The sequence below is a fragment of the Haliotis rufescens genome, unplaced genomic scaffold, assembly GCF_023055435.1.
Source record: "Haliotis rufescens isolate VD_foot unplaced genomic scaffold, xgHalRufe1.0.p SCAF_36, whole genome shotgun sequence".
NCBI classification, from domain to species: Eukaryota; Metazoa; Mollusca; class Gastropoda; order Lepetellida; family Haliotidae; genus Haliotis; species Haliotis rufescens.
Genome location: NW_025964068.1, coordinates 4,751,154 through 4,768,774, shown reverse-complemented (window position 1 = coordinate 4,768,774; position 17,621 = coordinate 4,751,154). Strand labels below are relative to the sequence as shown.

At 38.7% G+C, this 17,621-nt stretch overlaps 1 protein-coding gene across 4 annotated transcripts in view; it reads left to right on the top strand.

Moving 5' to 3' along the window:
• The window catches only part of LOC124110407, a 97,805-nt gene that overhangs the window by 23,837 nt on the left and 56,347 nt on the right, over positions 1-17,621 (top strand). For all 4 annotated transcript variants that reach the window (XM_048381193.1, XM_048381192.1, XM_048381191.1 and 1 more), the window contains exons 10-15: positions 11,436-11,558; positions 12,623-12,745; positions 13,810-13,932; positions 14,997-15,119; positions 16,184-16,306; positions 17,371-17,493. In XM_048381193.1, coding sequence (XP_048237150.1) covers positions 11,436-11,558; positions 12,623-12,745; positions 13,810-13,932; positions 14,997-15,119; positions 16,184-16,306; positions 17,371-17,493 — 738 coding nt within the window. The remainder of the gene's footprint in view (positions 1-11,435; positions 11,559-12,622; positions 12,746-13,809; positions 13,933-14,996; positions 15,120-16,183; positions 16,307-17,370; positions 17,494-17,621) is intronic.

Genomic DNA, 17,621 nt, shown 5'->3' with positions numbered 1-17,621 from the left:
CCGAACAGAAATTCCGATTCATATGCATAAAGAAACAGATCCGCAATAAGTGAGGCACAATTGGTGCCTATAGGGATGCCTATTTCTTGCCTAAATGTCTTACCCCCGACTTTTTCGAAGATGTTTTCAATTAGGAAGTCCAGCATTTCATGTATTGTTTTCTCAGTAAACTTCAGATAGCATTTGCTTTCATGTTTCACAGATGGTCCTGAACCTCTCAATATAGATACGTAACTGTATCTGTGTACACCACGTTTTGTAACAAAAAAACCATGGATCAAAGAATGAAGTTTTTACCTTAAGTTTGTCATGTGGGATAGTGGTGTACAAAGTTGAAATATCAAATGTTTTGACATAATGGAACTTGGTTCTTTTCTGAGATTGCAAAACAGTCAAGCGAATCCTTTGAGTTTTTGAGAATTCACATGGTATTAATTCCACTTGTCTCAAACACTGTGAACATTAAGAACGCCCTTCCTTGATTGTATTAAGGATTATGGTTAGTTTTTAAGACAGGGATTTGGTGGTACATTTGCTGGACCGAGCAGTATATCTCTCTTTGTGCAGATTTGTATGGGACTTTGGAATCCAGTACAAAAGAGGAATGGAGATGTTTTAGAGTCAAGTCAAAAGTTGACAGTTCTGATTTATGGTTTGGGCAGATTTCTTCCTCAGTTAACGTACTGGCCTTACATGTGGCATTATTTGATATATCATGTATACCAAGTTCTTTGATCAAACAATTAATGTAATGATGCTTACATATTTTTGTTTCAATTTCGGAATTGCTGCTTGTTAAATGTCCCAGGTCGCTTTTCCCAAGATATGACGCCACTTTGGCATTCCGGCTCCTTTTGCAACTATTACAGTGCATATATTTCTTGATACTTTTTATAATTTTCACAAATTATTATCAACAACGGAAATCCTTATATTTACAAGTCGGCAGGCGGTCGGTACAGTGCCTTTATCGCGACACTTGTCGAACACAGTGGCATTCCCTCAGCAAACACATTTTCGTAAAACTTAAATTACGTAATCATAGATAAAGCATGGTGCATCAATGTCGACACAGTCGTTCTTCTCTGGTCAAGCGTCGATAGGTATTCTCTATCCAGCAGGCGTATGTTTAACGATCTTCCGAACTATAATTAAAATCAAGTTTGCTCGGCAATAGTGAGATTACTACCTTTCCATCTCCTTCCCCATGTCGTTGTCAAAAGTTAAAGCCAATTCCCTTCTCAACAGACATATGTTTAACCACGGGCTAAAAACAGTAATTAATATCATCTCTCATTTGGTTTAACATGACCACTTCAACCAATATTTATGTTATAGGTAGGTCAGTTCATTCATATTTTCGTCAGTTTGATCATCAAATGTTATATCAGTAAATGTACCTCCTTTACACGCTTACAGAATATGCTATAACAATTCTGTATGACACATTCTGTATTTATATATTTATCACGATGTAATATATTGATATATTGTAATAGGTTTCGTTCTTTATTCATTTAGATACAGTACCAAATAGCCTATACGCCACATACATTACCGTAGTCATTTGAATACACCTATAGTCTTCTTTTATATTTCGCGACAATGTACGTTCAAACGCGTATCGTTGAAGTATGCATACAGTTATATAGGGTACACAACAGCCTAATCGCCAAATACATCACCGAATTAATTTAAAGTAATTTATAATCTTCTTTCACATTTCTCGAAATCTACATTGAAACGCCCTTCGTTGCAGTATACAATTAGTATTAACTTCATTATCTGTTATCGTCTAGCTCTTCAGCTATAGGAAATGGACGTCGTCAATATAACATCGCCTGCGTGATACATTACAGTATTCACTAAAATAATCACTACTAAGGCTTACTATTCTCACACAAATACTGAGCTCAATCTCCCACCGTGTACCTTCATGTCTTTATTTGTATAAATTACCCTGCTATTTTATTTACCGTTTTTGTCGAAATTCGTATGTCGCCTTCGTGGTACATTACCGTAGTCACCAAAATGATTACTACTGAAACTTAATATTCTCTCTAAAATTGAGCTATATCTTCTACCTTGTACATTCGTGTCTGAACAATCACCCAACCATTTTACTTATCGTATTTGCCGAAATTATTATGTCATGAAAATTATCACTAAAACTGCACATATGAGTGTTTACGGTCGTTTCCGAAATAAATGGCATATTCCTCATCTGAACACTCTGCGCAGTTTACCGTATATGCCATACGTATGTATGCTCCATTCTATCAAATTAATATTAACGATGGTCATAACTCTTACCGTAGTTACCCAAGTAGGCACCACAACCCACACATGAAATTGTCGTGGAGGTTGTACCATACATGCTCTATTAAAATGTTACAATTGCTCAACATGTCTGTAAACAAGAGTTATTTGTCATTGCTGTTAATACTCTAGTAAAAGTGAATCCCTTGTATAATAACTTTATGCGCATTTACCGCACGTACTCCAGTATAACATACGTTGGATTTATTCCCACACTGGGACTGAAACTGTATTAGGATTTTATCATCATCATTATTGTTATCATTGCGTGGCATTATTATATATGAATGAATTTCGTGTGACACTTGCTTGAATACGTCTTGGGACTCACAGCTCTCTCCTCTCTTGTTTCAAACAATAGTAGCATATTACACTTGCAATAGCAAGAACAACAAAACGGTGTATTTCGTATAATGGATGGTTCAGAATGGTATTTAGAAAACAAGGTTAACTCGTTAACAAATACATGTTTGTCGATATTTGTTAATATTCAAGACCTCTATTTCATTTCAGTTGCTTCACTATACTGACATAATTGTTATAACGTCACTCTATTGTTCCAGCCGTGTATTGTTTCCCACGAACAATTCCCTCCAAATACATGCACACTACAACGCAAGTCTTTCACTTTATTTCGCAAACTTTCCGCAGAATCGTTGCAAAACGTTTGCGTAGCTTCGCGGGGACTACGCAGAATTTTTGTAAAACTTTTGCGTAGATACGCGGGGACAGAATGTTTGTGAAATGTCTGCGCATGCGTAGCTACTGCGGAGTATCTGCGAAACTAATTGCCCGTTTTATGGGACCAATTAGTTTTATGATCCTCGGGCGTCGGTGCAGAAATCATAAATTATTACTGTAAGTGTTATGGCAATGTGAAATAAAAAGTGACTTCATACAATTTTCTGTCTTTTGTCGCCTATAGGCATTATTCCACTAAAGTGGACTTGTCCAGTTAGAGGTTGGGAAGCACTGATAGCAGGTGTCGCTGAAAAACACTTGTGCATGACTTTGTTGATTGTAGACTGTAGGCATTAGTGGATGTAGGCATCCGCCGGTGGCACAGGCGTGGTGTTGGAAGTCAAGTTATACGTGTACAACCTATACTCACACGCAAAAGGTAACAAACACGGAACCATAAGTTGATACGAGTTTTAGCATGTAGTGAAGCCTGATGGTTTTATCAATATTTTTGGCTGCATTTTGGAAGCCCCGAGTGAAAACGCAACATCAAAAACGAATCGCCAAAACGCACCATGCACCCATTTCTCGCGAAATCGAAAATGCACGAACTGTCACGAACTGTAGTGGGAATAAAACTTAGGCCGATTCTTGGACCTACCACTCCTTGGTCAACAATGCCACGCCTACCTCAAATTCAGAGAAACCAGGCTATAAGGCGTTTGGAAGCTGGAGAGTCTGTCCAAGGCGTTGCCCGTCATTTCAACGTTAACATAACCACAATTTACCGTCTCCTATATCGATACAATGCTACACAGACCACAGATGGCCTTTCTCGGAGCGCTCGTCCTAGGGTCACCACACCTCGACAAGATCGGCAGATTACCCGTCAACACCAACGACATCCGTTTCTAACTGCAAGTGAAAGTGCTCGACAGACCATAGGAACACATAATCGACACATTAGCCGGGACACTGTGATCCGACGTCTCCGTTCCAACAACCTCAGATGTCGTCGACCAGCACGTCGTCCTGTTCTCCAACCACGGCATCGATAAGCACGACTTCAGTGGGCACAGGGTCATCACAATTGGCGTCATCGTGAGTGTAGGCGTGTCATCTTCTCTGGTGAACGTCGCTTTTGTGTCTCCCATGCAGACGGAAGAGTCAGAATTTGGTGGCGTCGAGGTGATCGTTTCGCTGACAGAAACGTTGTGGAAAGGGATCCATGGGGTGCACCTATAGCTAGCATCATGTTATGGGAAGGGATGGGACTTACTGCGAGACTTAGACCTATGTGCTTTCTGAATGTTGGTCAAGGTCGGGGACATGGCGTCACTGCTTAGCGGTGTATCGACCAAGTGATCAGATCCCACGTTGTTCCATTTTTTGCACAACATCAACAACACTTTTTCAAGCAGGACAACGCTCGTCCCCATGTTGCCAGAGCTACCATGGCCTTTCTGCAACAACACAACATCCGTGTTCTACCGTGGCCAGCCCTCAGCCCTGATCTGAACCCCATCGAACACTTGTGGGATGAGGTTGAAAGGCGTCTGCACAATGTGTGCCCAGTCCCTACAACTGCCGATGAACTACGCACAGCTGCTCTGGATGTGTGCAGGAGGATCCCTAGGGCCTTCACAAATCGTCTGATCCACTCAATGTAGAGGAGATGTGTGGCAGTGATCAATGCCGATGGTGGTCACACCAGGTATTGATCATGACTGACATTTTGGGTATTGACCCGAAACTGTGTAAGCCCTTAACATTTGAAAAAGAATATTATGTCATCTGCCTTTGAATCCATTAAATGTCTTCAGTCAATTTTTTGTCAATCTTGCCCTAATAGTATTTCTTGTCTTTACTGTTAAAAATAAATCCCATGTATACTGCATACTCGACTTGCGTTTCTTTTGCGTGTGAGTATATATGCTTTTAACTATACATATTCAAATTGCATTCATAATACCACACCATTAGAGTATACCTGGAAACTTTACAATGACTTCAAATGTTATTAGTACAATAGATTGAACGAGAAAATATATATATATGTACACTATAAAAATGTATTCACTTTAAAGTCGTATACGACCTTCGACCTTCGCGAACGAGTTGAATGGTCCATGTCCATTGGAACAAAATACGGGTGTATAAGTATTTGAATTTGGCAAAATACACGTAGGTTTGTTTTGTATGATTATTAATCCAATTACATTTTAATGCCTTTCATTCAAAATTAAATAATGCTTGAAAGATAGAGCTGACTTGATGGGGGATGTGATATGTGAGATGTGATTTAAGGAATGTAACATTCAGATGATCTTCATGTTATCTTACTTGCTGTTTTTATCAAATAAGATTACTGTGTGGGACATACGTCAGTCTGTTGACGAAGTACACAATGCCATTTCGAAAACGGTCAAATGTAACAAATGTCAATTTTGGGATTGCACATTCTTTATAAAGTACAGATCAACTCAAAGAAGTACAAGAATCTATACTTTACTAAGAAAGTGTTACCCCCAATAGGACATTTGTTTTATTTCACCTCTTTCGTGTATTCAAATTTAAACATCGTTAACAATATTTTAAAACTCAGCAAAAGGGCAAAGCAAGTGACAGATTAACCAGATTATGATTGTGTTTGAAAGTTGCGTTTTATCTGTGTCGGGTTGCGTGTGTGTTATTAGCAAAGACTTTTTTCAATTATATAGAATATAGGAAACTCAGTGGAGATAAATCAAAACCTTATACCAGTTGTGTTTGTTTTGCATTATTTTCCTTTAATACATTGTTAGGTAGAATAAGAACACGTTATACAGATTCAACTTCTCCATAGCCTGTGTATAATCTCACATGTACTATAAGTACCGTATTATATTACTGTCACAGGTCCCGTGCTGTACACAACCCTCCGCGCCTACTAAGCTCGGTTCGCTCACCAGCTTAAACTGCACGGTTGTCAATCACCCAGGCCCCTGGGACTGACAACTGAGGACTTACAATTATACTCTCTAGAAGCTAACATAAACCAAGACCAAAACCCTCAACCCCTAATCACCAGCACGCGTAGAATAACCTCAACTAGAAACGGAAAAACGGTCCCAACCTCCATTGTCATAATCAACTTCAAAAAGACCGCTAAATTCCCTGAAGCCCCCAAACACATATCCTTCGGAGCCCACACCAACTTAGAAGTCAAACCCTATATAAAGCAGGTTAAGCAATGTTCAAAGTGCCTCAAATACAACCACACTGCCTCCCAATGCACATACCGTAAAACTAAATGTAAAAATGCGCACAAACTGACTGCCCAGGCACATGCACACCCTGGTGCATCCACTGCAAATCCACCCAACACACTTCACTTTCAAACCAATGCCCATACAGACACACACTCACCCAGCAGGCCAACAAACACATAAACATAGACACGGCTAAAATTCAAACACGAAAATTTGCTACACCTGCATCTAAACCACTCCTCCCTACACCACACCCAAACACCATCCCACAAACAAACACCACACCCATAACCGACAGCTCTGTCTTGGGCCCCTACCGAGAAACCGCACCCACCTCACACACACAAGCAGCCACTCAACCAACCACGAACCCTCCCACATCTCACATAGCCAAAACATCAACCCCCGCATGCAAAACAAACCTCAAAATGACCACCACAACACGACCCTCATCCAAGCACCCTACAGCCAATATGGCAACAACACTCTCCCACAAGCAAGCACAACAACAAAACACAAACACTAAGAAATCATCAGCTACATCCATCCCGCAAACACCTTCACGATCCTCCACATCACATGCCTCCCCCATGGAAAATCAATCAGCTAAACCTAATCTAACCGATGACGAAGATTTCTCCACTACTAAAGAAACAATAGACACTACTCCAACTAAAACAAACCAAACTCCCCAACCAGCCAACACCCAAAACTTAAATAACATCACCTTACTCCTGGCATACATGCATAGTCAAAACTCACCAAAAGCTAGCATGAAATCCTTCCACAAAGTAGCTTTCAATCTAAAATTAACCGATCTTCCCCTCTTCCTCTTTAACCTCCATCTAAAAGAACTCACCGAATAAACTAAAAACGTAAAAACTAAATCACCAATCACCCGAACCCAATAATGGAAGGACTAAATATTTTTCAGTGGAACGCCAACGGACTCACCTCCTACGGCCATGAACTAAAAACTAAATTTAAACTAAATAAAGGCCCTCACATTGCTTGTATACAGGAAACCAAATTCTCAAAAAAAATCCAAATTCACACTACCTAACTACAACTCAGTTAGAACTGACAGAGCTAAACCGAAAACAAGAAGAGCCGCAGGAGGACTAATCATATTTATCAGGGAAGATATAAATTACGAAGAAATAAAAATAGACACGCCAAACCTAGAAGCCAACGGCATTAAAATCACATTAAATAACCGAAACATAAACATCATAAATATTTACCACTGGGCGGAACAAAAAGTCCAACCTGAGGATCTAAACAAACTACTCCAAATAAGCGATAAATCTACTATATTCCTAGGAGACTTTAACGCTCACCATCCTACATGGAGCATAGATGATAAAATAGATAATCATGGCAAATTAATCTCCGAATAGATAGAAACAAACGACCTAGTACTCCTTAATAGCAACCAACCCACGAGGTACGATAAGATAAACCAAAAAATGTCGGCTATCGACCTAACCATATGCACCGCAGATCTAGCCCAAAGTACTCAATGGGAAGTGCACGACGTCCCGCTAGGTAGTGACCACTTCCCCATAAACATAACCATAGGAAATACAAACGTACCAATCCAAACAGAAAACCAAGAACCAAAATTCCATTACAATATAGCTAACTGGGACCAATTCCAAGATATCTGCAACGAAGCTAACTTAAACGAAATAGAAAATAATGATCCAGAAACCTATTGTAAAAACCTAACAGACTATATAATAAACGCAGCCAAAACCTCCATCCCCTTCAAAACATCTAAGACAGGCAAACCGACGGTACCATGGTGGAAAGAGGAAATAGAACAGACTAGACGAAAACGTAAATCAGCCTTCAATAAAGCAAAACGCGACTACAAATATTTAAACATAGCCCACGAACAAAACCACCAGGTTCAAAAACTAGTCCAAATAGCCAAAAGTAGAGACTGGAAAAAATTCTGCGAAGGTATAAATAACCGTACAGATGCCAGAATGGTCTGGCGCAAAATCCACGCCATCAGAGGCTTAAAACGACATAAAAAAACTCCTAACATTGACAACTCAACCAACCCCGCCAAGAAAGCAAGTAATCTCGCCAACCACTTTTCGGCCGTTAGCAGTAACACCAACTTCAGTCAAAAAATCCAAGATAAACTTAAAACAGAAAACAAACCCACAAAAGAACCAAACAATAACAATCTAGAAATAAATCAACCCTACACAATGGAGGAGCTCCTCTACGTTATCCAAAACAGGAAAAAGGGCACAGCCCCAGGATTAGACCTAACATCTTACCAAATAATTAAAAAACTCCCCCTAAAACTACACCAGGCACTACTCAAACTATACAATCTCATCTACCTAAACGGACAGGTTCCTACTCCCTGGAAACAGGCCCTAGTCATACCAATCCCTAAACCTAATAAACCAGCTAATCAACTCATATAGACCAATATCCCTAACTTCAAACTAATGTAAAGTAATGGAATCAATGGCTAAAAATAGATTACAACATTACTTAACCCAAAATAACATCATAAACCCAGATCAAAGCGGTTTCACTCCTGGCCGCTCAACCCTAGATAACCTCTCCCGACTAGAACAGGATATAAAGACAGGACAACTAAATAAGCAATATACACAGGCATCTTCTTAGACTTCTCTAAAGCTTTCGACATGGTATGGCACGATGGGCTAATACAAAAACTTTAAAAAATAGGACTCAAAGGTCAGATAATAAACTACATACAGGACTTCCTAAACAATCGTAAAATAACCGTGGGTATAGACCAAACTCTATCGGACCAATGTCCCCTAGAAAATGGCACTCCACAGGGCAGTATCCTCAGCCCCACCCTCTTCAATATAATGATAAACGATCTATTCGAGGGCCTATCCCCTAAAGTAAACACATCAAAATTCGCGGATGATGAAGCCATCTGGATCCGCACTAAAAGCATGAAAATGGTCCAAAATGTACTCCAAAAATCTCTTAATAAAATACAACAATGGGCTGACAAATGGGGCTTCTCCCTTAACTCAGAAAAAACAACAGGAATAGTATTCAAACATAAAAACATGAAACCCGCCTCCCCAATCCTCCAGCTAAACAATCAAACAATCAAATTTCAAAAACAAACCAAATTCTTAGGACTTATTTTCGATGAACATCTCACCTGGGATGCTCACATCCAAAACCTAACAACTAAATGCAGTAACGACCTAAACACCCTAAGATGCCTAACTGGCTCTAACTGGGGAGCCTCCAAAGATACCCTCCTCTCTCTCTACATATCACTAATTAGATCAAAACTAGACTACGGCTGCGCCATATACAACACCCTAAACAACTCTCTATCTAAAAAACTTGACTCAATACAATATCAGGCTCTCAAACGAATCACACGCACCCAACATGGCACCTCCTACACCTCACTTCAGGCCTTAACAGGAGAAATGCCACTAAGTCTACGCAGGGAACAGCTAAGCTTAAATTTCTGGGCCGCGTCCCAATCAAACCCTCTCATCCAAAACTTAATAAACCAAAACATCAGCCCCAAAAACCAAGCTCTAGCTCGTGAACACCCCTTACTTACCCCAATATCCCAAAGAATAACAAACTACCTAAATGAACACCAAATTAAAAATCTTAAACAAAACTGCAAACAATCAAATATCTTCACCTCTAAACTTAAAATACCCAAAATAGACACAACACTAGCTAGCCAAATAAATAAACAAACCGACCCAAACATAGCTAAAACTACCACACTAGCATACATACACGAAAATTGGCCAAATTGGTGTCACATTTACACGGACGGATCCTCAGATCCGACCTCCAAACACACAGGTTTCGGAGTCCATACCACACAACCAACTAAAACCACACAATCCTTCCGACTCCTAAACAACCGAATCAATATTCACGGCAGAACTAATGGGCATGGCCTCAGCCCTCCACAATCAAGAATCCAAAAACCACAAAAAAAAATCCTTATACTTACCGACTCCCTAAGTGGACTGCAAGCCCTCCAAAACAAAAATACCAAAAACCCACCTAAAATAATAAATTAAATACTTAAAAGCTCCAACGACCTAACTAGGGCAGGCAAACAAATAACCTTCTTGTGGATACCCGCCCACGTAGGAATATACGGTAATGAAAACGCCGATAAAGCAGCTAAACTATCCCTCAAAATCCCAGAAATAAGCTTAAACTTTACCATCTCAAAATCAGAAATTAAAAGTGTAAACAAGCAAAAAATCACAAAAAAATGGCATAACCTATATCTAAACTCAAATAGCCAAATCAAAATTGTGCTCAGCAAACCACTAACCAAACCAAAAATTCTCCATCCATCAAAGAAAATCGACAGAGTAATCACTAAACTCCAAACAGGACACACCAACCTAAATAACCACCTAAAACAATTTAAAAAAACACACTACAGGTAACTGCGCATGCCCACACTGCAAACAACCAGAAACCCCAATGTAATTATGTAAATATGTATATTATTATTAATAAGTATTTAATGTTTGTAGGCCATCAAATGAGTTGAACAACAAATATCTTACAATCTTCGTCTATTTCAAATACACATTGCAAACAAGGAAACATGTCTTGCCGTCCTTTGTAATGTGGGTTAGTTGTACTTTCCAAAGGGATGTACACACGCTGCCTTTTTCATTATAGTTATCAATGTTGTCATGAAAAGATTTGTAATAATTGGTAATGGGAAATAAAAAAAAGTCCATTTAACATGTTTCTCAACAACCACACACACACACACAAACACACACGCGCGCACACACACACATACACGCGAACGCACACGCACACACGCACACGTCAGTGTTCACACCAATATATACTACCAAACAGAAGTTGAACATGCAAACCTAACGGTAATAAATGGAGATGTTTCCTAAGGAGATGGAATCCACTGTTTTACACTGTGGTCATTAAAATATGTTGAAATGATTATTGAAGGAACTCTAAATATTGCTCTTTACGTGCATCTCAACTACTAGACAAAGACGTCAGTGCCCAAGCCAAGGTGATATTTATCAGTGAGCAAGAACATGCCCGTGACTGATATTATGGACCTGCAGTATGTTATAAGTTGAATCAACACAATCTGTAAAGTAAGCACCTTTTGCTCTTGTTTTCGCCAAGGTCGGTGTCATAAAAGACGTTGCCGCAATGGGGGCACTTGCAAGCAGATTGGACCCTTGAAATGGAAATGTTTATGTCGACGTGGATTCAGAGGCAGGAGGTGTAGAAGGAAAGTTGGTGTAGGTGAGTGTCCGTGTCCATGTTTTTATAAACGGAGAATAGGTGACCATTTCAAAATGGCATGTACAAGTTGAGATTAGCTATACAGTCAACACTGTTATATACAGTTAGTTCCGTTATGGTTGTGTAAGGTAAGTTCGTACTTTCATCATTATGTATTACACACACAGAGACTGACAAAACAGATACGAATAGTGCCATACTATCAATGCAGTGTGAATAAAATAATGTGTTCGTAAGACGCTACATGTATACATTACATAACACTTGCACACAGGTTATCCCAATTTTAAATGTAAACTACAAAAGGAAATCTTTTCAAACAGACATGTTTTATGAAGGGTAATTTTAAAGGTCATATTCTGTTTGAGATAATGCAACGCAATTCATGAAAAAATGTATATTATTATTAATAATTATTTAATGTTTGTAGGCCATCAAATGAGTTGAACAACAAATATCTTACAATCTTCGTCTATTTCAAATACACATTGCAAACAAGGAAACATGTCTTGCCGTCCTTTGTAATGTGGGTTAGTTGTACTTTCCAAAGGGATGTACACACGCTGCCTTTTTCATTATAGTTATCAATGTTGTCATGAAAAGATTTGTAATAATTGGTAATGGGAAATAAAAAAAAGTCCATTTAACATGTTTCTCAACAACCACACACACACACACAAACACACACGCGCGCACACACACACATACACGCGAACGCACACGCACACACGCACACGTCAGTGTTCACACCAATATATACTACCAAACAGAAGTTGAACATGCAAACCTAACGGTAATAAATGGAGATGTTTCCTAAGGAGATGGAATCCACTGTTTTACACTGTGGTCATTAAAATATGTTGAAATGATTATTGAAGGAACTCTAAATATTGCTCTTTACGTGCATCTCAACTACTAGACAAAGACGTCAGTGCCCAAGCCAAGGTGATATTTATCAGTGAGCAAGAACATGCCCGTGACTGATATTATGGACCTGCAGTATGTTATAAGTTGAATCAACACAATCTGTAAAGTAAGCACCTTTTGCTCTTGTTTTCGCCAAGGTCGGTGTCATAAAAGACGTTGCCGCAATGGGGGCACTTGCAAGCAGATTGGACCCTTGAAATGGAAATGTTTATGTCGACGTGGATTCAGAGGCAGGAGGTGTAGAAGGAAAGTTGGTGTAGGTGAGTGTCTGTGTCCATGTTTTTATAAACGGAGAATAGGTGACCATTTCAAAATGGCATGTACAAGTTGAGATTAGCTATACAGTCAACACTGTTATATACAGTTAGTTCCGTTATGGTTGTGTAAGGTAAGTTCGTACTTTCATCATTATGTATTACACACACAGAGACTGACAAAACAGATACGAATAGTGCCATACTATCAATGCAGTGTGAATAAAATAATGTGTTCGTAAGACGCTACATGTATACATTACATAACACTTGCACACAGGTTATCCCAATTTTAAATGTAAACTACAAAAGGAAATCTTTTCAAACAGACATGTTTTATGAAGGGTAATTTTAAAGGTCATATTCTGTTTGAGATAATGCAACGCAATTCATGAAAAAATGTATATTATTATTAATAATTATTTAATGTTTGTAGGCCATCAAATGAGTTGAACAACAAATATCTTACAATCTTCGTCTATTTCAAATACACATTGCAAACAAGGAAACATGTCTTGCCGTCCTTTGTAATGTGGGTTAGTTGTACTTTCCAAAGGGATGTACACACGCTGCCTTTTTCATTATAGTTATCAATGTTGTCATGAAAAGATTTGTAATAATTGGTAATGGGAAATCAAAAAAAGTCCATTTAACATGTTTCTCAACAACCACACACACACACACAAACACACACGCGCGCACACACACACATACACGCGAACGCACACGCACACACGCACACGTCAGTGTTCACACCAATATATACTACCAAACAGAAGTTGAACATGCAAACCTAACGGTAATAAATGGAGATGTTTCCTAAGGAGATGGAATCCACTGTTTTACACTGTGGTCATTAAAATATGTTGAAATGATTATTGAAGGAACTCTAAATATTGCTCTTTACGTGCATCTCAACTACTAGACAAAGACGTCAGTGCCCAAGCCAAGGTGATATTTATCAGTGAGCAAGAACATGCCCGTGACTGATATTATGGACCTGCAGTATGTTATAAGTTGAATCAACACAATCTGTAAAGTAAGCACCTTTTGCTCTTGTTTTCGCCAAGGTCGGTGTCATAAAAGACGTTGCCGCAATGGGGGCACTTGCAAGCAGATTGGACCCTTGAAATGGAAATGTTTATGTCGACGTGGATTCAGAGGCAGGAGGTGTAGAAGGAAAGTTGGTGTAGGTGAGTGTCCGTGTCCATGTTTTTATAAACGGAGAATAGGTGACCATTTCAAAATGGCATGTACAAGTTGAGATTAGCTATACAGTCAACACTGTTATATACAGTTAGTTCCGTTATGGTTGTGTAAGGTAAGTTCGTACTTTCATCATTATGTATTATACACACAGAGACTGACAAAACAGATACGAATAGTGCCATACTATCAATGCAGTGTGAATAAAATAATGTGTTCGTAAGACGCTACATGTATACATTACATAACACTTGCACACAGGTTATCCCAATTTTAAATGTAAACTACAAAAGGAAATCTTTTCAAACAGACATGTTTTATGAAGGGTAATTTTAAAGGTCATATTCTGTTTGAGATAATGCAACGCAATTCATGAAAAAATGTATATTATTATTAATAATTATTTAATGTTTGTAGGCCATCAAATGAGTTGAACAACAAATATCTTACAATCTTCGTCTATTTCAAATACACATTGCAAACAAGGAAACATGTCTTGCCGTCCTTTGTAATGTGGGTTAGTTGTACTTTCCAAAGGGATGTACACACGCTGCCTTTTTCATTATAGTTATCAATGTTGTCATGAAAAGATTTGTAATAATTGGTAATGGGAAATCAAAAAAAGTCCATTTAACATGTTTCTCAACAACCACACACACACACACAAACACACACGCGCACACACACACACATACACGCGAACGCACACGCACACACGCACACGTCAGTGTTCACACCAATATATACTACCAAACAGAAGTTGAACATGCAAACCTAACGGTAATAAATGGAGATGTTTCCTAAGGAGATGGAATCCACTGTTTTACACTGTGGTCATTAAAATATGTTGAAATGATTATTGAAGGAACTCTAAATATTGCTCTTTACGTGCATCTCAACTACTAGACAAAGACGTCAGTGCCCAAGCCAAGGTGATATTTATCAGTGAGCAAGAACATGCCCGTGACTGATATTATGGACCTGCAGTATGTTATAAGTTGAATCAACACAATCTGTAAAGTAAGCACCTTTTGCTCTTGTTTTCGCCAAGGTCGGTGTCATAAAAGACGTTGCCGCAATGGGGGCACTTGCAAGCAGATTGGACCCTTGAAATGGAAATGTTTATGTCGACGTGGATTCAGAGGCAGGAGGTGTAGAAGGAAAGTTGGTGTAGGTGAGTGTCCGTGTCCATGTTTTTATAAACGGAGAATAGGTGACCATTTCAAAATGGCATGTACAAGTTGAGATTAGCTATACAGTCAACACTGTTATATACAGTTAGTTCCGTTATGGTTGTGTAAGGTAAGTTCGTACTTTCATCATTATGTATTACACACACAGAGACTGACAAAACAGATACGAATAGTGCCATACTATCAATGCAGTGTGAATAAAATAATGTGTTCGTAAGACGCTACATGTATACATTACATAACACTTGCACACAGGTTATCCCAATTTTAAATGTAAACTACAAAAGGAAATCTTTTCAAACAGACATGTTTTATGAAGGGTAATTTTAAAGGTCATATTCTGTTTGAGATAATGCAACGCAATTCATGAAAAAATGTATATTATTATTAATAATTATTTAATGTTTGTAGGCCATCAAATGAGTTGAACAACAAATATCTTACAATCTTCGTCTATTTCAAATACACATTGCAAACAAGGAAACATGTCTTGCCGTCCTTTGTAATGTGGGTTAGTTGTACTTTCCAAAGGGATGTACACACGCTGCCTTTTTCATTATAGTTATCAATGTTGTCATGAAAAGATTTGTAATAATTGGTAATGGGAAATCAAAAAAAGTCCGTTTAACATGTTTCTCAACAACCACACACACACACACAAACACACACGCGCGCACACACACACATACACGCGAACGCACACGCACACACGCACACGTCAGTGTTCACACCAATATATACTACCAAACAGAAGTTGAACATGCAAACCTAACGGTAATAAATGGAGATGTTTCCTAAGGAGATGGAATCCACTGTTTTACACTGTGGTCATTAAAATATGTTGAAATGATTATTGAAGGAACTCTAAATATTGCTCTTTACGTGCATCTCAACTACTAGACAAAGACGTCAGTGCCCAAGCCAAGGTGATATTTATCAGTGAGCAAGAACATGCCCGTGACTGATATTATGGACCTGCAGTATGTTATAAGTTGAATCAACACAATCTGTAAAGTAAGCACCTTTTGCTCTTGTTTTCGCCAAGGTCGGTGTCATAAAAGACGTTGCCGCAATGGGGGCACTTGCAAGCAGATTGGACCCTTGAAATGGAAATGTTTATGTCGACGTGGATTCAGAGGCAGGAGGTGTAGAAGGAAAGTTGGTGTAGGTGAGTGTCCGTGTCCATGTTTTTATAAACGGAGAATAGGTGACCATTTCAAAATGGCATGTACAAGTTGAGATTAGCTATACAGTCAACACTGTTATATACAGTTAGTTCCGTTATGGTTGTGTAAGGTAAGTTCGTACTTTCATCATTATGTATTACACACACAGAGACTGACAAAACAGATACGAATAGTGCCATACTATCAATGCAGTGTGAATAAAATAATGTGTTCGTAAGATGCTACATGTATACATTACATAACACTTGCACACAGGTTATCCCAATTTTAAATGTAAACTACAAAAGGAAATCTTTTCAAACAGACATGTTTTATGAAGGGTAATTTTAAAGGTCATATTCTGTTTGAGATAATGCAACGCAATTCATGAAAAAATGTATATTATTATTAATAATTATTTAATGTTTGTAGGCCATCAAATGAGTTGAACAACAAATATCTTACAATCTTCGTCTATTTCAAATACACATTGCAAACAAGGAAACATGTCTTGCCGTCCTTTGTAATGTGGGTTAGTTGTACTTTCCAAAGGGATGTACACACGCTGCCTTTTTCATTATAGTTATCAATGTTGTCATGAAAAGATTTGTAATAATTGGTAATGGGAAATCAAAAAAAGTCCATTTAACATGTTTCTCAACAACCACACACACACACACAAACACACACGCGCGCACACACACACATACACGCGAACGCACACGCACACACGCACACGTCAGTGTTCACACCAATATATACTACCAAACAGAAGTTGAACATGCAAACCTAACGGTAATAAATGGAGATGTTTCCTAAGGAGATGGAATCCACTGTTTTACACTGTGGTCATTAAAATATGTTGAAATGATTATTGAAGGAACTCTAAATATTGCTCTTTACGTGCATCTCAACTACTAGACAAAGACGTCAGTGCCCAAGCCAAGGTGATATTTATCAGTGAGCAAGAACATGCCCGTGACTGATATTATGGACCTGCAGTATGTTATAAGTTGAATCAACACAATCTGTAAAGTAAGCACCTTTTGCTCTTGTTTTCGCCAAGGTCGGTGTCATAAAAGACGTTGCCGCAATGGGGGCACTTGCAAGCAGATTGGACCCTTGAAATGGAAATGTTTATGTCGACGTGGATTCAGAGGCAGGAGGTGTAGAAGGAAAGTTGGTGTAGGTGAGTGTCCGTGTCCATGTTTTTATAAACGGAGAATAGGTGACCATTTCAAAATGGCATGTACAAGTTGAGATTAGCTATACAGTCAACACTGTTATATACAGTTAGTTCCGTTATGGTTGTGTAAG